The sequence below is a fragment of the Anopheles nili genome, chromosome X, assembly GCF_943737925.1.
Source record: "Anopheles nili chromosome X, idAnoNiliSN_F5_01, whole genome shotgun sequence".
Lineage (NCBI taxonomy): Eukaryota > Metazoa > Arthropoda > Insecta > Diptera > Culicidae > Anopheles > Anopheles nili.
Genome location: NC_071293.1, coordinates 12,577,958 through 12,600,068, shown reverse-complemented (window position 1 = coordinate 12,600,068; position 22,111 = coordinate 12,577,958). Strand labels below are relative to the sequence as shown.

Genomic DNA, 22,111 nt, shown 5'->3' with positions numbered 1-22,111 from the left:
TACAATATCTATTCGGAAAATTTGAATAAAAAATGCCCAAAATAACAAATATCGTCTAATTTAACAACAACTTTTCATGTACGCCTTAACACAGTCTATGCAACAAGTAGCAAAATATCATATTCTCCCATGCGGAAACGGTATGCAACCCTCATTTATTGGAATGTTCAAAAATCGCTCATCGATACAAATGTTTTTTGTTCATTTTTTCTCACGAGTAACTTTAACATTATGGACGGGAAAGGAATTTTTAGAATAAAAGAAATTCACAAAAATGTAATGACGTCAACAAACAGTTCAGTTTCCTGCAACTTTTCTCTCTTCTACCGTTTATTTAGACACTAAACTACAATAAGAAAGTCAACTCTTCTTCACTCCACGCATGTCAAAATTTAAAAATGTATAATACTTTTCAACATATTGTTGTACATAACGCTATGCCCTTATTCAATAAAATTCATTTTAAAATTATGTTGAGTTACGTTGGAAATGTGGTTGGTGTAATAAATTTAAATATGGATTTAAGAGCGTAATGTTTTCGAACATGGAATGGCCTTTTGAAAGTAACAACAATACAGATGAAATAGAAAAGAAATGGAAAATTGTTTCCAGGCAGCATCAGTGACGAAATAAGGATAAGAGATAGAAAAGTAGAAAGAATTTGATCGTCATACATGCTCAGGATGGAACCACATGCTACTTTTCCTCATTGTTATGCAAATAAATTGATTTGACGCATTCAAGAAAAATGGTAGTGATAAAAAAGGATTTTCGAAAGAGTTTAAGCGGAAAACACTAGGCATAAATAAAAGGTTTTACAAAATTTATGACGTGAAAGATGAAAAAGATTAGGGAGAAAATTTTTGGTAAGAACGTGATGGTCATACGAAGCGAAGATTATGAAGAGAAATGGTAGCTGTGAAACAAAAAGAGAAGAAGGGATTTGATATATAATCCTTTCCTTGACGGTATTCCCACACACACACACAGACACACACAGACACACATATATATATATATATATATATATATATATATATATATATATATATATATATATATATATATATATATATATATATATATATATATATATATATATATATATATATATATATATATATATATATATATATATATATATATATATATAGATATATAAATATAAATATATTTATATATATATATATATATATATAGATATATAAATATAAATATATATATTTATATAAATATATATATATATATATATATATATATATATATATATACATATATATATATATATATATATATATATATATATATATATATATATATATATATATTAAAATATATATATATATATATATATATATATATATATATATATATATATATATATATATATATATATATATATATATGCATATATGTATATTTTTATATATACACATATATATATATATATATATATATATATATATATATATATATATATATATATATATATATATATATATATATATATATATATTTATATATATATACATATATATATATATATATATATATATATATATATATATATATATATATATATAAATATATTTACATATATCTATATTTCTATATATATATATTTATATATATATATATATATATATATATATATATATATATTTATATATATATATATATATATATATATATATAAATATATATATATATATATATAAATATATATATATATATATATATATATATATATATATATATATATATATATATATATATATATATATATATATATATATATATATATATATAAATGTTCGAAAAACGCTCAGCATAAAAATTTTTTTTAGTTCATTTCAACGAGAGACTTTTACATCATGAAGGGGAAAGGAATGGTCGTTTCCGAAATAAAAGAAATTCACAAAAATGCAATGCTTCCATCCAGCAGTTCAGTTTCCTTAAACTCTTCATCATTGGTTGTACGCTAAACTGCACTAAGAAACTCAACTCATCCTCTCACGATGTATGTCAGAATATAAATGTGCAAAATATTCTTCGAGCTATAGCTATAAATAACGCTATACGTTTTTTCAGTATGATTCCATTTTTCAGTATGATTCCATTTGTAGAGTTGCGTAGCAAATATGGTTAAAGAAAACAGAATTAAGTTTACTTTACAGAGAGTGATCATTACGTATACGGAATGGCGTTTTGAAAAAGAACTGCTATAGGTGAAAAACTATAGGTGAAAAATAAAGGAAAAACGAACAATTGTTTCCAGGTTGTATAAATGATGAATTAAGCGTGAGCGAAAGAAAACTAGAAAAAATGTCAACGTCATGCATGCTTAGGATGGAATAACAAAAGCTTTTATATATTTTATAACGTGCAAAAGGCCATAGATTAGGCAGAAACATTTTGACAAGAACGGGTTTTCCATACGAATCGAAAAATATGTACAGAAATGAATTTTGTGTAAAAACAAGAGAAGAGAAAATAAGGTATAAATATTTTTTCCTGAATAGCTCTTATGACTTAAAGAGTAAATTTGTCAGAAAAGGAGTTCAGGATAGTTTGAAAAAGCATAATACAGCCATTTGAATAATGTGTTTCAAAAGCTACAGAGAAAGATGAATTAAACGAAATAGTAAACCTACAAAGACGAAGCTATGAGATGAGGGAAACGAACAAATACTTAAAGTGAAAAGAAAGACGAATAGACACATCGAAGTTTGAATTACAAGAGCATTCGAAAAAGGACCCCAACATTCACTTAAACAATGTCGACCTGCATGAAATCCGGTTTATCAGTTAGTTTGTAATATATTTATACAAACAATTTCAGGAATTGTTAAATCAGTTCTTTTATCGAAATATATTAGTAATCATGGATAAGAAATAGTAATTTGTCAAATAAGAGGGAAATCGACAGCGAAGACTATATAGACTGTGCTTCATGTGCGGCAATGGTTTGCAGCTTTGGGAGCTGGACGACGATCCCATGGAGCTGTACGCCCATTACCACCCGTCTTGTATGTACGTTCGATTTATCAAGTACAGGGATAATCTACGGGCGAGTTCGCGCTGATGACTAAATGCTAGCTTTTTTGTTGTTTTTTATATCAAATTAAAGCTCAAATAGACCTAAAAAAACTTGTGTTGCTTTGATATGTTTGACTTGAGGTGGGAGAAAATTTGAGACAATGATCGTGACTTCGATGTTCGCTTCCGGTGAAAATCGTGCAACCTACATCCCACTCTAAAACATCCCGGGGCTGTCACATTCCACTCTACGTACCTGTGTATACGAATTACGTGAGTTAAAGAGGTCGATGGAGCCTGCGAAAAATCACTTACAGTATCTTGCATAAGGGTACACTCAGGGAAACTTTATTTTACCACTCGTTTCTGTCGTGATTGTCACATTTCAACGTTCACTTGAGAACATTTCAAATTACTTTCTAAGCCTAGGTCAACCCTTTGTAGAAAGGCTAGAAGTAATTCGCCAAAGGCTTTCCTCAAATTGTGCAAACAACGTGCGCCACGAGATCGTCTCACACAATCGAATTTGAAAGCTCCTGCGCACACTCATGTATACGTGGAAAGTGCACTGAAAATTGCCGCCATACACTGAAAGTCTTTACGGCCATAACAGAGACAGGCACTGTTGCAAAGTGAACGAGAGCGTGTTACTAAGCCAATCTGAATTCGTAGCATCAACAGTCCCAAGCTAAGGCAACCTCTGGTACGACTTTTTGCGCTGAAGGGTGCTGAAGCGCTGGTGTGCGAGAGACCGTCGTTCCATACAACAAGTCCAAGGATAAGACAATGGAGCTCATTCATAGCGCTGTTGTGCCACAGATAGTCGTCTAATGTTTGGTCGGTATAGTGGCTTGAAACAAAATTACTGCAGAACTGAGTCGTAATGTATTTGTATTTTCTGACCGAGCATGATAATTCTATACATTATTTCAACGACTTGTTCCGCTGTGATTCTTGTAGCTATTTTAAATTTCAAATAATGAGTTATGGAGAACGACTGCTTGATGCAGTAAAAGAACAGTTTAATTTATTTTCTTCTGCTTGGACAATACGTGTGTCCTAGCTGAACCTTACAATGGAACTCAACATGGTGAACCCCTGTTCTTCGTTTACACGGAATTTTATCTGGATATGGTTCAAGGATCGATCGTGGCTGCTCTTAGAATTTCCGTTCGCGCTAGCTCTAAGATGGTTTGGGGTGCGTACGTTGCTGATGTGACAGTCTCATCGTCTTCCGAGCGATGCGTTGGAGTGCATACGATCATGGCGTGATTCATCTTTCCGTTTTCGTTTCCATCGTTCTCATCGTTTTCCGTTTCCGTCCGTCGCAACTCTCTCGATTCCGATATTTCTGAGGGTTAATCTGATCTGGAACTATCTGCTTTAAAATACATTGTGACGATTTTGATGTTTTTTATTTGACGATCTCGATGTGTGCTAACTCGTTATCTTAACTTACAAAATATTTGCTTATAGCCACACGTTTATGTTTAGACTAGATTAGTATAGAATCAATCAAAATTGAATACTTATGAGTTTGAAAGAAAAGGAACAGTATCATCGACAAACAGATCAAAACAGGTTTATGAAAGCAGACACCATTAAACATTTTAATTATGTAGATAACTGATTTTGTGCTTCTTGTTTGTTGCTCCTTAACTGTTGATGGTTGTTATCTGCGTTGGTGGATTCGGAGCGCGCCCAAAGGTAGAGCAATGTATGTTGACTGCACATGCATAGTAAATCGAGAGCTGAAGCTTAATTAAGGCGATGTTTAGTTCAGCTATTATGAGAGGAACGCAAGAGCGAGATGTCTTGAATATGCTATGGAGAGCCGTTTATAAAAGAAAAGGAAACCAACCCTATTTCTGTTGTTAATGGCAACGAGATGTTTGATGAAGTCTGAAAGCAGCAAACACAAAGAGGGTTCGTTTTCCAAACAGCAGATTCCATGCTACGACCTTTCTATTATGTTGCATTATGCAGGCCGAAAGCCTTTATGTATAACTTTTACAAGCCGTATGTAAGAGAGGGAATGAATGTTGACATATTCCTTGATTGACAAACAGCCTCCGTTTAATAATCCGATCAATTTCGAGTACAACGTTGTAAATTTGATGATGGACCATGGAAGTTTTTAAGATTGCAATATTGACAGAAGCTTAATTCATTACATAGCAACATCGAGATCGACAAGTTAGCTACATTGAGTCCGGCACAAAGTACTTCAGACAGTTCCAGATCGGATTCGCCCTCAGAAATATCGGATTCAAGAGAGTCGCGACGGACGGAAACGGATGACGATGAGTCAGATCATGATCGTTTGTACCCGAACGCAACGCCCGGAAGACGATGAGACTGTCACATCAGCAACGTACGCACTCCAACCCATGTTAGAGCTATCGCGAACGGAAATCCTAAGAGCAGCCACGATCGAACACGATCTTGCCTCGAATCATAAAAATATAGAATTTTATATAAATATATTGAGAGGTTCAGCCAGGACGTGTTGTCCAAACCGTAGAAAAAAAACAAAATTATTTTTTATCTGCACCGAGCAGTCGTTCTCCCTAAATAAGAGCTAAATTTTTCTGATCGAATGCAATAAAAAATTTTATACTATTACTAATATAATATTTAACTTTGAATTAGTAACTGAATAAATGGACATTTAAGTTGAGAACAAAATGTTGAAAAGTAATATGGCATAAATAAATAAATTGAAGAAATATTGCATACATATATGCAATCATTCATTATCATCAAGTCATTAGATCGTTTTCAACAATTTTGAAACGTTACAATTGAAAAAGTAATTTATTCGCGAATTAAATGGACGAAACTGCAATTATGCAATTGCATCAGCCCAACAGAATATTTATATTATGCAGTAATCATAACTTATTTACCATACAAGCAATGCATTGTTCGAACTAATTAACAAACACAATGGAACACAATACTTCTGAAATGAATAAGTACTGAACTCAGAGTGACACATTGCAAAAATCTTTGCTTTTCTCTTATGCGTCGGTGCATCTTCATCTCAGAAACTCGCAAGAGGAAACTTTCAAAACCACCTCCGAAGCTCACCTTTCTTGGTATGTCTGTTATCAGCCTTCACACCGGTGCAATTTGAAGCACTTTACTACTCAAGAAAAATGATTCAAAACGTTTGATAGAAAGCCAGTCGACAGCATCGATTACCGGGTGTTGGCGAACCATGATTTCTTTTATCTTGGTCAAGATGATATGGAGCCGTGTTCAAGATGTATGGGCGATACCATCCGTTGTGTTTGTTCGTGTGATGCATCAAGCTCAAGGCGATCCTGCGTGCGTCTCAATAGTATGATGCGTGCGTCTCAATCTCTACGCATAATGGCAAGCTATCAAGTAGCAGTTTGAGAAAATAAAGAGCGAAGTAGTTTCTCGAATTGTTGCGTTGGGTTTGTTTTTGAAATAAATAGCATTATGTGAGTTTGCCACGAATGGGATTTATAATAAAATGTTAGATTAACACATTGTTGACAATACAAACAAACACATTGTTTTTTTTTTTCTAATTAGGCAATGCAGTCCCATTTGTCATGGTTTATTCAATATAACACTTCTTTTCTTGATCTCATTTCCTTCCAAACATTCCACGTCTTACGTGCATCAAGAGATTCTCGCCGCTTAGCTTTGGATATTTTTTAATGGACACTTGATATTAACCGCTGGATTGGTGTCCACCACGCTGCATTTTTCGTTGCTCGTACTTCCTTACCATGTCTAGCGCGCTCTTGGAACGACGCTCGATACGTTTTTGCGCGCTCGACACTTCGTTCGGCATGCAGGTTTTGGCCGCGCTACGGAGCTCCATCGTGTTTTTTCCAGTCTGTTGCTTCAGACATGCTTCCGAGTCACGTTTGGATATCGTAGATTTTTCCATTGCTGCGTTTTTTCGAACACTGTGTATCGGGGTTGACCTCGAAGCGTGTATCAAATGGATAAAATTCTCGATCTTCACGGGTCGAGATCACTATAGCGAGTGCTTAACACATTGACAACCGACCCCATGAAAACGCGGGATTATGAAACTGTCACTTGAGCGCCAGCTCGCGACAACACGGGTTTATAGATCTATCACTTGAATGCCAGCGAAATCGCAGCATTCTGAGCATTTCGCATGGTTAACGTAATAATTTCTGCAACAATCACTTTCAAAGAGTGAATTTCGAAATTATTATATCGTACGCTTAATATTCTTGTGGAAATTGTATTTTTTTGTATTATTATTCAAATTTTTGTATGAGATTACTCATATAATGTGGCTGACATTAAGAATGAGCATATTGCAGACTCTCTATCGGATTATACGGTAAATTCAGTTCAGATAGTGATGTCGCTCCAAGAAAAAGATCAAGAGCTATTCCACCACAGAACTCAAGTGCGTCCGATGATTCCAGCGATAGTGAAATGTCCACAGATAGGCATAGTCTCATAGTGAAATGTCCACATATAGGCAATGAATGAATAACATCTATTACCAGCATAATAAGGGCAAGATATTAGTCTAACCGAGATGAAAAAATTTCTTGCTGTAATTACATTCATAGGCCAGGTAAAGAAAGATGTTAAAGATGAATACTGGAGCTCCGAATTTTATACGAGAACACCATCGTTCAATACTGTAATGCCACGTAATAAATTTCCCCAAATGTGGAGCACGTGTCATTTTTCAAACAATCACAAAATAACCGGATCTAATAACCTCGAAAAGATTCAGCCCATTCTGAGCTAATTATTAGATAAATTTAAATCATTATATACGCCTAGGAAAGAACTTTCGCTCGATGAAGCCATTATTCGATGGCGTGGAAAACTATTTATAAAAATACACAATCCGGCAAAAATAATAAACTACGGTCTACTTTGCCGTATACTATACGAAGCTAGAGCCGGATATGTTTGCAACATGGAAATATACTGTGCGGAAGGAATAAAATTTTATCAGACAATTATGTCATTACTTGAAAAAAAAAAATTGCAGTAATGTTTGAAATTTTACCTACAGTTTACATTTATGACTCTTATGGAAATCGTGTTATTTGGCGAAAAGTGTAAGAAACGTCGAAAGATAAATGTTTCAACAAAAATGTGAAAGTTATAAGAAGTTAGCATTGCCGTTGGGTTGTGAGTGAGAGGCTAAATTTCCCATGTCATACAATTTAATGGGACCGCATCACTACGCTGACTTCGTGAATACACGATGCTCATAAATGAACGTAAGGATGTAGAAAATGTAGTTACCCTTTTGTGGACAAAAATTAAATTACTAGTTGCTCACGAAACCAATTCGGATAGTCCTCGATCTCGAACGATGTTCACTGTGAAGAAAGTAAAGAAATACGTATGTAGTAACATATAGGACACAGATCAACGTTTGTTAGAAAGTTTTCATGCAAATTTATACACTAGCTACAAAGCTACTTATAAAGCAAGCTACACCACCAGTCTACGTAACATAAGCAAGTATTAAATCGATAAAGTAGAGTACAATCGAACACGACGTTCGCGTCCAGAATATATTTGTATATTTTACTTACAAAAATGGCTTGTTTTCTTAGGTTGAAAATACTCACATAAATGTCAAAAAGTATTAAATGGACAAAAAAATCTATTACAAAAATCGTAAAATAACTTTATTCGCTTACAGGACAGCTCCGCCCGGAACACACAATTGTCCATTGATCCTATCATTAGTCAGGGTCAGTGGGCAGTGGAGAAAAGAGACCACATATGTACCTAACCGAAGGGCTGAGAGAGATCGGCCAACACACGGCCATGCTGATTTCCTACGATTTCCTAGCTCCCTTTTATAAGTCTGCACATTTAGCCATCCCTTTAAATGCTGTTCGCGTGCTCTTGCAACGCCACCTTTTCCATCGTTATCACATAGTTCATTCTCGTGTATATGTTAGTTTATATGTACGTGTGATATGTAAATTTCGCCCTTGTGAGAATTAACATTAAAGCTCCTATTTCCTAATAATTCGTTCATCATGTATCGCCACTTTATGGCGCCATTCAACAGGAAATGCAGCTGCTATTTCGAAATACAAACGGTAGCAGAAGTAGTAGCAGTGAGTATATGCTTCTAAAAAACCCTGGAAAAGATTCTTTTTAAAGGACATTTTCCACGCTCGATACGTGTAACGCTAGATTTCTTAGATACGTACGAGCTTATTCTAAAAAACTGGTACTACTAATGCTACCGCTTACCGCTTTTGGCTAATAATAAAGCGCTTATCTAACTCACATCTAAATTATTCAGCTGTTTGCTTGATAGCAATTTAAAAGTAAAACAAGAAAACTATTCGCTTTACATTCGCTTTAGCTCGTAAAAGGCACAACGGAGTCCTCGTTTCTCTATCTAAGTAAAGCACTTTTCTCTTTTCTTTTCGGAACTCGCTTGTCCGAAAGTCGCCGACACGTTCTAGGTATCGTTCTAGATCAAACCGCGTCATCGCTCACACGAACGAGCTAAAACCCGGTAATGGTGCCCTCGAGCGTGCCATATTGTTCATAATAATCTGCCCCCCGTTGAGGCTCATAACAGCTGACCCTTCGGGGTCCGAATCGGTGTAACTGGAATAGTTGCGGACCGGTTTCTTACGCTTCCAGGATTGCCGCAGCAGATCGTTGTTCACGTAGTGGTTGACGAACGAGTGCGGATCTGACCGGACGCTCTCGTTTTCGCTCTCTGAGGCCTACCGAACGAGCAGAAGGTTTGATAAGACAGATCAGATTGCTGCACCTGATATAGCTGCCGGAGACACACTTACCTGCGACGACCCAAAGTGCTGTGAATCAGGGTGCCAGTGCCGCCACCTGTTCCGTTGCCAACACCTTGCAGTACGCTACCGTTTGCGGATGTTCCGTGGCGGGATCGGTACAGCTCCAATGCCAACTCTTGCCGCTCGTCAATCGACATCGCTATCGACTCCTCGAGTGTTTTCTGAACTTCTTCTACGAGTGAAAAGAGAACGTATTTGGAAAGCGTATTGGTAAGTAAACTGCACTAGGTGGCTGTCACGAGCAAAATGTCAGAATGCCAGATTTGCGGTTGTAGCAGTGTTACTCACGCTTGTACTTATAGCTCTTGCTCTTAACGCACAGCACGGCGACGACCATGATGACGATTACGATGGATGTCGCCGCGAGGGCTACCATAAACCACGTTTGTCGGTAGAATGGCTTCAATTGCAGGAAGCCATACTCGAGGTAGAGCTTCGACGGTGTTAGCACTGCGTCCTCCGAGTACACCGGACAGCTGATGCCGTACCGGTTGTACGAGATGACACGGAATTTGTACGCCGTTGAAGGCAACAGATTCTGAAAGCTAACGGTGAACTCCTGCAATGGCCCATTCGTCGTTCGTGCCACCGTCTCCCAGCGCAGATCGTCTATTGGGAACACCGGAACAGATAAGAATGTAAGATAAAATGGAAGAGAGGGCATAATAAGAGCACGTACCGCGCTTTTTCGTCTCAATGTAGTAGCCCAAGATAGGACCCTTGCCGGATTGGCCGTTGATCCAGTGCATCTGCACGCTGGCTTGCGACTTGCTGATGGTCAACTCACGCGGAGAACCAAGTAATCCATCCTGTGGTCCGGTCGTCACGTTGCCATTGATCGCTGGACCATAGTCGATGGTTTGTAAGCGAACCGTGAACGTGTATGTCACCACTTCTTCGAGGTTTTGCACTAGCAGGCTCGTGCCGGTTACTTTCTGCTTCACCTGTTTGCTGAATTCTGTGGAGGAATTAGAAAAAAAAAACCGATGAGCATGAGCAGCTAGTAGATTAGCCAACAAAGAACTTACTCTCATTGTCCTCGGTTGTTTCGTAAGCAACGATGTTGCCCAGGATAAGTCCATTACGCTTTTGTGGCACGTCCCCGCTCACGGTAAGAATGTTCATGGTGATGTCACTGAACAACAGCTGCGTCGGTGGTCCAGGCAAACCGGCCAGCGTCTTAACCGTAATAGGTGCCGATCGTGCCGATACACCACCAGCTCCATCCCAAACCGGAATCGGTTCAACATCCTGCGCGGACGAGTCCGTCACAAGGTAGAAGATCTTGTACCCAAGCAACTCACCATTCTGCGTGTTCTGTCGTGGTGGGTTCCAGCGCTCAACCCTCGATTCCGAGTGGTTCCCCTATCGGAACTGCTTCACTGACGTATACCGCGACCGGTTGTGATGGTGGTCCTGAACCCTGCGAGTTGAACGGTTGCTCGTAGTTGCGATCCTGTGTGAGATCGGCCAACACAGCCGACACCTGCTGGACCCCGAGAACGTCCAGCTTGGGTGTACTCTGGAGCGCTGATGGGAAGTCAGATAGTGGTTGGTACAGGATCCGGTAGCCACCGATGTCGGCGTCTCCATTCCAGGCCGCAGCTCGTAGAGCCGTCCACTGGACGCGCACGCTCGTAGTTGTAATGGGCACCACCTCAAGTCCTGTGATGCCTTCCGAGAGAGCTGCCGGCAATGTTCAGATCTGCACACTCTCACGGCTGTAGCTAGAAGGCCCCAGATCGTTCGTAGCCTGTATCCGGAACTGATAGTGCGTATGCGGTTTCAAGCCACTTGCGATATATGCCGTGACCGCAGGATCCACACGCTCCGGGATAAGCGCCCAAGAGCCCTCATTCTCGCGACACTGAACCGTGTAATAGCGTAACGGTGCGAACCCATCCCGTCCTGGTGTCCAGCTGAAGGTAATCTGCTCCGATTGTACCTACGAGAGTGAGATCTGCGGTGCTGTTGTTGTTACCGCCCATGTTGTTGTAAACCACGATCTGGATCACGTAGTCGTTCCACGTGATCAGCTCCTGAATCAGGTAGTTGCGCTGAGCTTCGTTTGTGATATTACGGTAATTCCAGGGACTCGCATTGTATCCGAACAACCGGTAACGGATGATGTAGCCAAGAATCTGCCCATTTCGGAGCTCCTCGAGCGATGGTTTCCACTGGATAATGATTTCGGTGGACGATCGAGCTGAACCGACGAACCCCCTTGGTGGGCCAGATAATGCTGTAAAAGAACATAAAAGATCAGATCAGCATCAGCACACAACAACAACCCACGAACTGCTGCGATTTTGTACCTTCCTATGGCTGCTTCACGACGTTGCTCAGATCGTATGGTGAACCTTGCTAAACTTTAAGCCTATATTTTTGTGAAGTAGTATCTTCTTCCTTCTTTCTTTCCCGGATCTTTCTTCTTCTTGCGAAACAGAGTATATCGTTCTATATTTAAATACGTCTAAGAGACACTATTAACATATTCAAAAGTTAACCAATTCTTTGTAAGCTCGACTATCTGAGTTCATATGCTTTTCAGTGAGTTTAGTTTGGGTTGTTTTCCAACACATCTTTCCGCTTGCACTCTCGCAATGCAGTTTGATTTTTTTGTTTTTATACTCGCTCTCGATTTCCAGCCTGCCTTTTTTCCAGAGCTCAACGATCTTAACAGTTCTTCCAATCGCTTCGGGGAGTAACAATATTTTTATTGTATAACATATATTTCCCATGTATTACTGATTGACAAAAATATTGACCTACTCTCTTATATAAATTATATCATTGTTTTCAAATATGAGGAAGGCTCACTTGTTACCAAAATGCTTGTTTTAATACAAATAAAGTCATTTATTATTTGTTTTCAACTATGATTAAGCCCAAGTTGATTCAAATATGCTTGTTATAATACAAATATCTATGTTCAAATATTATTAAACCTCAGTTGATATAATTATGCTTGAAAAGCATTGAACACTGTACTTGAGCTTGAAATATAATGAAACATACTAAAAGTAGTATCTCAATTAAAAAATCGGTTTATATTTCCTTCGCAGCAAACGGCGTTTAACCAAGAAACAAAGCAATATTCCAATCTTCAACCCTAAAACGCGAAAAAAATTTGTTGCACGATTGTCTCAACCGCTCGCAAATCATAGAGTCAACCTCTCTGTTCAATTATTAATGTACTCTGGCTCATAGAGTATGAGCTCTCAACTCCGCCGGTATCATCCAACTGACGTGAAACAAAATGCGCATGTGTCGTCATGCAATTGATTATATAAGCAACGGACAATGATACTGGGCCTTAGATTCTTTTTACATTACTCCAAAATTCGCAGTTTATCTTGCTTTCCTTTGCCTCGTCGAAATTCAATAAGATCCGAGTTAGCTTTCTTATATTTTTTCGATCCACTCGTGCTCATTCCGCTCGGTGATTATGATTACTCAACTCAATTCAACTGATGACTTCACATCGGTAGAGATTCTACTACCCCTCATGGGCTAAAATCAAGAGCACTCAACAGAACTCAATTGTAAAATACATTATTATATAATTCAAGAATAAGAGAGACAGAGAAAGAGATACGATGGAGAGCATCTTATCTCATGCATGGAAATAAGCTTAGCTTATGCTTATTTGCTGTTCATTTTGAGAAGTTCGATGAAATTTATCAGCAAAACATACAGATAGAGTTTTTATGAGTATTCCACAGGCGAAATAATGCTGCTACTGTTTGAGGCTTTACTGAATTTTGTATTTCTGCCGCTTCTGCATACCTAAAATATGAAGTAAAACACTTCACACATGTATAAAGTAACAAACTCGTTGATCAAGTCCGAAAGGGTTACACGCCTCTCCACCAATTAGAAGTCAGCAGCTGAGCAAGCAATGAGAACATACAGCAGCAGTATGTTTATTGAAGATAAGTGAGCAACGTTTTCTATTGGTCGGCAATTTTGATTATTATTTTATCCGCTGGTGTGTTCCTGTTTCAAACATCGATTACTCCATTCCTGCTACGTCCATTAACGTGATCTTGCAAACGCAGGAGATGGAAAGATGCAAAACAACCATATAACATCGCCCTAGTAAATATAAAGAATTAAAGAATTATTCATTCGCGTTTTCTTCTAACCCCATAGACATCATGTTACCTAGCCTGTAGTGAATCTATTTCTAATTTGATCGTTTTATTCGGTATCCGAATCCGAAGCTATCTCAGGATAAATGTTTCCCGATCGATGAAGGCGTCTTCTAGTTCTCATCCTTTCGTATAGTGTACGCTCCCTAACCGCTTTTACTACAATTCGATGAGCTTTTGCCTCCAGGTCTGCTATTTCTTCCAGTGTAAATAAGCCGCGCACAAAACAGTGCAGAGTAGAAAGTTTTTGCAGATATTTTGTTCTCTTCTTCGTTTCTAATGCAACGATTATGTAGATCATAGCGTTATTTATTGTTAAACGAGCATCGAGCCGTGCAAATTCTAACAATTGCTGTTGGTAAGCATAGTTTTGGCTATGACTCATGTTGATGTCCGAAATCTGTAAATAAAATAATTGTCAATAAATAACGATTTACAAGTTCGAGGTAGGCAAACTTACCAACAACCGTATTCGCAACGACGAACAAGAACGAAATGAATAACTTTATACGAAATTACCAGCTCCAGTTAGCACAACTGATTTTCACCTGGGATGAAATGGTACGCAAAGTAACGAAACACAGCTTTTAGCATGCAATGTGATCTGAAAATATACAAAAATTGTATCATAGGTTTTTCATGCGGTTGCTTAGTATGCCTAGTATTTCTCAACATACATCTGTATGAGAAGCAGTTAATAATCTTGTCTTAAGTAAATAAAAATAATGTATATAGATACAATAGTAAAAAAAATAGTTAATAAAAAATCACAGATATGTGCTTAAATTTTGCGAGCAAAAAGGGTTAATTTTATTTTCGCGTTTGATTTTTCGATAGTGAAAAATGTATATCTTATCCACCATTTGATATTTTCAATTATCACAAAACGTCATCGCAAGACTGAAATAGAAAAAAATGAAACGGTAAGATGACAATCGTCGTCGAAAAAGGAACGTTCTTCATTATGTATCGCCGACCAAAGAGATATTATTGCCCAAGTAAGTATCATTACAAACCGCTTCTCGTTACAGTGAAGCTCATAGTGAACGTTTTGTGACATTAATTTCTTTTCGTGTAGTCAATTTAGGCATATTCAGCGAGTGGTAAGTATCTTTTGTCTCCATATCCTCTGGAAATCGTATCTAAAGCTTTGCTTTCTTTCTGACTCTAGGCAATCTGGGCTCATCGCCACTGCTACGAAAATAATCGTAGCCATAACCCCCAACAATAAAAAAAAATGAAATAAAATAAATTTTTTTTTTTTTCAGAATAAGCTAGGCGGTAATTATTCTTTTGCATGATGGAGTATGAGCTGCGAAAGAAAATAACCTTTACGACTGTAGATTTTCTATATGGGTAAGGAAATTTCTAGCAAGGCCAAGAAAAAGCCTTGGGAGTGAACCCCTAGCCCCAGTGAACCCCTGGGAGTAAATCTCTCTTTAGGGGATATAGGGGCTGAACCGTAGCGTTCGCCTTCAATGTTTTTTGTCCGTACAATTGCTTGAAATAAAACTACTGCAGAATTGAGTCGTAATGTATTTATATTTTTCGACCGTAAATAATATTTGTGTACATTATTTCAACGATTTGTTCAGCTGTAATATTTTTTTGCTATTTTGAAAGTCAAATAATGCATCCAGCTTATATCAACATTGGAATCCAGAAATCTTCCTTGGTTTTTATAAACATATTAACAACGTTGTATACGAAATTGATCAGATTTTTATACGGACACTGTTTGCCAATCAAGGCATATATCAACATTGTTTCCCTCTCTAACATAAAGGTTGAACCTGCTCACTTGTGGCCTATGCTTATGCTTTCTAGCCAACATAGGGCAACATAAAAGGGGCCATGAAATCTGCTCCGCGAAAACAAACTCTCTTCGTGTTTGTTACTTCCAAACTTCAACAAACTTCTCTTTGCCATTAACAACAGAAAACGAGTTGGTTTCCTTTGCTGTTACAAACGACTCACCTTAGAACATTTAAGACCTCTCGCTCTTGCGTTTCTTTTATAATAGCTAAACCAAACATCGCCTGGATACAGCTGCAGCTCTCGATTTACAACGCATGTGCAGTCAACCTAAACTGCTCTACCTTTGGGCGTGCTCCGAATCTACCACTACAGAAAACAACCATCAACAGTTGAGAAGTAACAAACGAGAAGCACAAAAACAGTAATCAACATATTTCAAATGTTTAATGGTGTCTGCTTTTACAAACTTGTTTTGATCTGTTTAGCGATGATACTTTTCCGGTTCTTCCCAACTCATAAGTAAAATTAAGTCTAAACTTTTCAAGCCTAAACATAAACGTGAAGCTATAATTAAATATTTTGTAGATTCAGGAAATGCGTAATTACTACCCATTGAATACAATATATTATTAGAAACTAATTAATTAATTTAATATATATATATATATAAATATATATATATATATATATATATATATATATATATATATATATTTATATATATATATATATATATATATATATATATATATATATATATATATATATAGATATATATATATATATATATATATATATATATATATATATATATATAAATAAATATCTATATATATATATATATATATATATATATATATATATATATATATATATATATATATATATATATATATATATATGCATGCAATTATTTTTTTATTTATTTATGCCTATGGTCGCGCTTCAATGTTTTTTGTGACCAATTCGCACCAAACTTGGCATATATTTGTATGATGGTCTCGAATTAGGGATTTGATTTTTATGGTTTTAGAACCCCCCGAAAAGCGGGCTCCCTTACAACCTCATTTCTTGAATAATCACTTAACAACTGATGCCCAATTTATCTGAAATTTGGTACATAGGCGTTTCATTACTTACAACTAAGACTGGCGAAGTTTCAACTCTCTATGATAAACAAAGGGAGGCTCCCATACAACCCTCCATAAAAAAGCTATATTGTTCACTTAAAATTACAAGACACAAATGTGGCCGAAATTTAGAACATATGCTTCTTTTTATATGTTGCAAAAGAGTCCAAAGTTTCAACCACCCCGCTCAAGAAATAAGCGTGGCTTCCATACAACCTGTCCGTTGAAAAATTCTATTATTTTCGCCAAAAGTACAAACGATGACAGAATTTTCGGCAATACGGTAAACATGCTTTTTTCAACTTTTTGGAGCAAAACCGAAAGCATCCGTTACACCGACGAAATAGGGCATCTTCTGTACCACTCTACCTCTACCCCTATTAGCTCTACATCAATTATGAAACAATATGTATGCCTTTTAATAGCTTTAAAAAATTCAGATGATGACCTATTTGTCTGAACATGTTTTATAAGTCTTTTTGTAAAGAAGCCAAACCTTCCTGTCTCCTGCAAAATACAAAAGTTTCAAATACAAATTGTCATTTGATTTGTCCTAAATATTGCGTATGCGTTTCTTAAAACTCTCTATTGTATAAGTTTCTGTGAAGAAGTATAAGTTTTCCAGTTTCTAGCTAAAAGGGGATATGGTATAGTTTTTCATCACAAAATATTCACTAAGGAGTACAAATACCGTCGAAATCAACCGAATCTAATCTAATCAAACCGAAGAGAAACAAAAGCTCCTATTCAAGCTCCTCCTGTTAGAGTGTTGGAAAATATCATTGAGCACACCAATCATGACTTATTTAAACGAAATGAGGCAAAAAAAACCTTAAAATTCCATACTTACTGCCGGGGAGCTAATGAGTAGGGACAATTGTATCCAGGTAGTATAAATGATGAATTAAGCGTAAGCGAAAGAAAACTAGAAAAAATGTCAACGTCATGCATGCTTAGGATGGAGCAACGTGTTTGTTTTCCTTATTGCTATGTAGAGGGATTGATATGACGGGTCCAAGAAAAATTACAAAGGACCAAAAGGGTGTTTCGAAAGGGTGGATGTGGAAAACATCAGGCATAAATAAAAGCTTTTATCTATTTTATGACGTGCAAAAGGCCATAGATTAGGCAGAAACATTTTGACTAGAACGGGTTTATCATACTAAACGAAAAATATGTACAGAAATGACTGTTGTGTAAAAACAAGAGAAGAGAAGATTTGATAAAAAATTTTTCCTGGATAGCTAAAATGACTAAAAGAGTAGATTTGTTGAAAAAGGAGTTCAAGATAGTTTGAAAAAGCATAGTATAGCCATTTGAAAAAAGTGTTTCAAAAGCTCCAGAGAAAGATGAATTAAACGAAATAGTAAACCTACAAAGACGAAGCTAGGAGATGAGGGAAACGAACAAATACTTAAAGTGAAAAGAAAGACGAATCGACACATCGAAGTTTGAATTACAAGAGCATTCGAAAACGAACCCACAATATTCCCTTAAACAATGTCGACCTGAATGAAATCGGGTTTAACAGTTAGTTTGTCATATATTTATACAAACAATTTCAGGAATTGTTGAATCAGTTCTTCTGTCGAAATATATTAGTAATCATGGATAAGAAATAGTGATTTGTCTAATAAAAAAGAAGTCGACAGCGATGACTATGTAGTAGAGGGAATCAAATTCTTTGACTATATGCTTCACATAATGAGGCGGAAAGTACAGGCTAAAATTGATCCAAATCATTTGAAGTGGATTCATTTTAAAATCGGCCCATTTCCATCTCAAATATTACGATCAATCAAAAGCACGCCTTCGTGTTTTTAAAAGGCGTGTAGAAAATCAGCATAATACATTTTTCACCTTGGTATATCAGCACTAGTGCGTTTTTCAACCTACCACCCACGAAGGAGAATGAACCACGAACTAGCTGAGTTGCATGGCGGAGCAGACATTCTAACGGTGGCCAAGGCCGTAAGGATACGATAGCTGGGGCACGTGATGAGGATGCCGGATTCATGCCCTACCAGGAAGGTGCTCGCTAGCGACCCGTTCGGCACGAGGCGCAAAGGAGCGCAGCGAATTCGGTGGCTGGGTCAAGGGGAGCAGGACCTGTCAGAGATTGGGTGCAGCCAGGAGTGGAGGAGAGCAGTCCTGGACCGAGTTTGCTGGAAACGGATTGGTAACCTGGTCATGTCAGCACGACGTGCTCAACTATGCGCGGGCCAAGAAGAGCGAGAGAGAGAGAGAGAGAGAGAGAGAGAGAGAGAGAGGAAGAGAGAAAGCGATGTAAATAGTTGAAAAATAAAATCTAATTTAAAGCTCAAGCTGTAGTTCTCATTCTAATTCATGTTTTCCCTGTATGTGTGATTGTTTGATGGGATTGTTACTATTGATTGCGTTTTTTACTACAGTAGTTCATCCATCATAGCTATCGAGCTAAAATGTGACCTGCTCATTTATAACAAGCAGGTGCAAAAATCTTGATTTTATCATTTTTTTTTTGATAAATTAATAAAAACAATAAAACTTTTTCGTCGAGGAAGTTTTGCACAGTAACTGAGCAGGGTTCTCAGAACAGCTATCTCACAGAGTACGAAAGTGATCTTTGCGAGCACATTGAAAAAGTTAGTTTCTTTCAATTTAGAGAAATCTTTAAGCATACTCCAGGCAGCTCCTTCAACGGTGAAAGGGAATTTCTTAACGATAAAGAAGCTCGACGGTAAAGCAAATAAGACATCTCAACCTGCAGCACCGTTGCCGCGCTAGATTCGGAATATTAGCAAGAGTGAATTTGAGCGTTGTTCTTTTCCTACATTACACCATCAGTTACTCCACCAACGGCACATTCCGATGGGACATTCAAACTCCCCTAAAACGGTCACGAATCGAAATGCCATTTGGGTAACCATATCCTTCGGTTCCTAAGGACTCCAATCATTCAAAGCCTTAGCTCATCAATTAGCAAAATTCCAGAGATATTTTTAACGCTTTGGAGCGCATCAATGTCCAGAAAAGAATCTGAATAATTGCATTTCAACGCTCAGCACTGTGATTAAGAGCAACACAAGATGTCAATTTGAATAATTGCTAAACCCACAAAATCAACTATTTCTTTGAAGGACTCAAACCAATATTTCTCAAAATTAAAAAAAATTCTCCTCTTTTTAAACATTCACAAATAAACAATTGTCATCTAAAACCAGTTTTGACAGATGATGCAGGCCCGAAGGTGGCGGCGTGAGTTTCCCTTAACATTCTACAGCTAAGGTAATTCCCGAAATTTTCCTCAAAGAGATATCAATGCTGCCACCTTCAACGCGCTATCAAAAGATACGAAAGGTTCATAAGAGGTCAGCCAAAATAGCTAGAATTTTATAAACCCGACATCGAGAAGTGTCCCTTCGAATAAATCAAAGGATCATCTAGTCGCCAGTGATGAGCATTTCACGCACACCATGACTCAACAATAGGCACACACAACACACACCCACACACACACACGCAATGTGCACTACGATGCGCGCCTGGAAAATGCAACTTCGCGGCAATCTAACATGTATATCATTCCACAAAAAGGAAGAAAGTGGAGCCCAAATTGGAGAAAAAAATTAACTCAGAATGCGTGTACATACAGGCCGCATTGTCATGTTTGCGCTCACTCGTTCCAACCTCACTGTTCTCACTCGCACCAACCGTTCCATCCACGATGTTGGCACCACCAACCGAATCACCATCATGGCTGTTCTTCTGCGCTTTCTCTACCAACCGAAGTTGCTGCTGGTGGAGCCGGTTCTTGATCAGGAAGATCTCCGACATGATGCCGATGCGGGACACGGCCCTGCTTCCGATTGTTTCGACTGTTCAAGCGCCCGAGCACGCGTGTCTCGCTTCACACCAACCTGTGGCTTCTTTTCTACAGCCGCACATGCACACATGCACACACACACACACACTCTACCTCATCCGCGGACACTCGGCGAGAAGAAAATGATGACCTAGGGGCCGGTACCTTCTGCCCAAACTGGACAAGATCGATATGTCTCTAAGGTAGCCAGATGCCCCACACACGCACGCACACACAAGATAAAAAACTAATTTCCCAAAACAAAAGAAAGCGCACCCGTAATACTTACCGTTCTGTCGTGAAATGACGCACGCTGAGGGAACGGTTAGTTCACAAAGTCTGCTCGGGCATTATGCCATCTCGCTCAAACCCCAGGCGCTCTTGCTCCCTCGCATACCAGCACATGATAGTATTTTTTGCTGTCAAATTCCATCGAACTATGCAACATAAACAGCAAATTTGCATATGCTCGTGCTGGTTTCAATGCATGAAATAAGATACTCGTCATCCATTTTTCTCTGCCTCTGTAGAATCTTCTCCTATAGAATGGCTACTGACTAAAGCCCATAGGTGAAAGCTGCATCTCTACCAATGAGAAGCCAGCAGATGAGCAAAGTAATCATAATCACCAAGAGGAACAAGCACGAGTCGATCGAAAATAAAATAAAAAGCTAACTTAAATGTTATTAAATGTATTAATTTTATATATCTATATATATATATATATATATATATATATATATATATATATATATATATATATATATATATATATATATAAATATAATTATTAATTATTAAATTAAATAAAGTTATTTAAATTAGTTATTAAATGTATTAATATTTTTTATATATATATATATATATATATATATATATATATATATATATATATATATATATATATATATATATATATATATATATATATATATATATATATATATATATATAGATATATAAAATTAATACATTTTATAACATTTAAGTTAGCTTTCAATTATGTTTTTGATCGACTCGTGCTTGTTCCTCTTGGTGATTATGATTACTTTGCTCATCTGCTGGCTTCTCATTGGTAGAGATGCAGCTTTAACCTATGGGCTTTAGTCAGTGGCCATTCTACAGAAGAAGATTCTACAGAGGCAGAGAAAAAAGGATGGCGAGCATCTTATTTCCTGCATTGAAACCAGCACGAGCATATGCAAATTTGCTGTTTATGTTGCATAGTTCGATGGAATTTGACAGCAAAAAATACTATCATGTGCTGGTATGCGAGGGAGCAAGAGCGCCTGGGGTTTGAGCGAGATGGCATAATGCCCGAGCAGACTTTGTGAACTAACCGTTCCC

The 22,111-nt window shown here is 37.3% G+C and overlaps 1 protein-coding gene across 1 annotated transcript; it reads right to left on the bottom strand.

The window, feature by feature from the left end:
• Positions 1-9,551: 9,551 nt before the first annotated feature.
• On the bottom strand, positions 9,552-20,736 carry LOC128728990 (protein sidekick-like). Its single transcript, XM_053822640.1, has 9 exons — positions 20,553-20,736; positions 11,828-12,120; positions 11,598-11,745; positions 11,266-11,543; positions 10,907-11,195; positions 10,558-10,836; positions 10,167-10,487; positions 9,929-10,050; positions 9,552-9,791 (listed from the first exon to the last, which is right to left on the bottom strand). Exons 1-9 carry the CDS (start codon positions 20,734-20,736, stop codon positions 9,552-9,554), a joined length of 2,154 nt encoding a protein of 717 aa, XP_053678615.1.
• Positions 20,737-22,111: the final 1,375 nt, after the last annotated feature.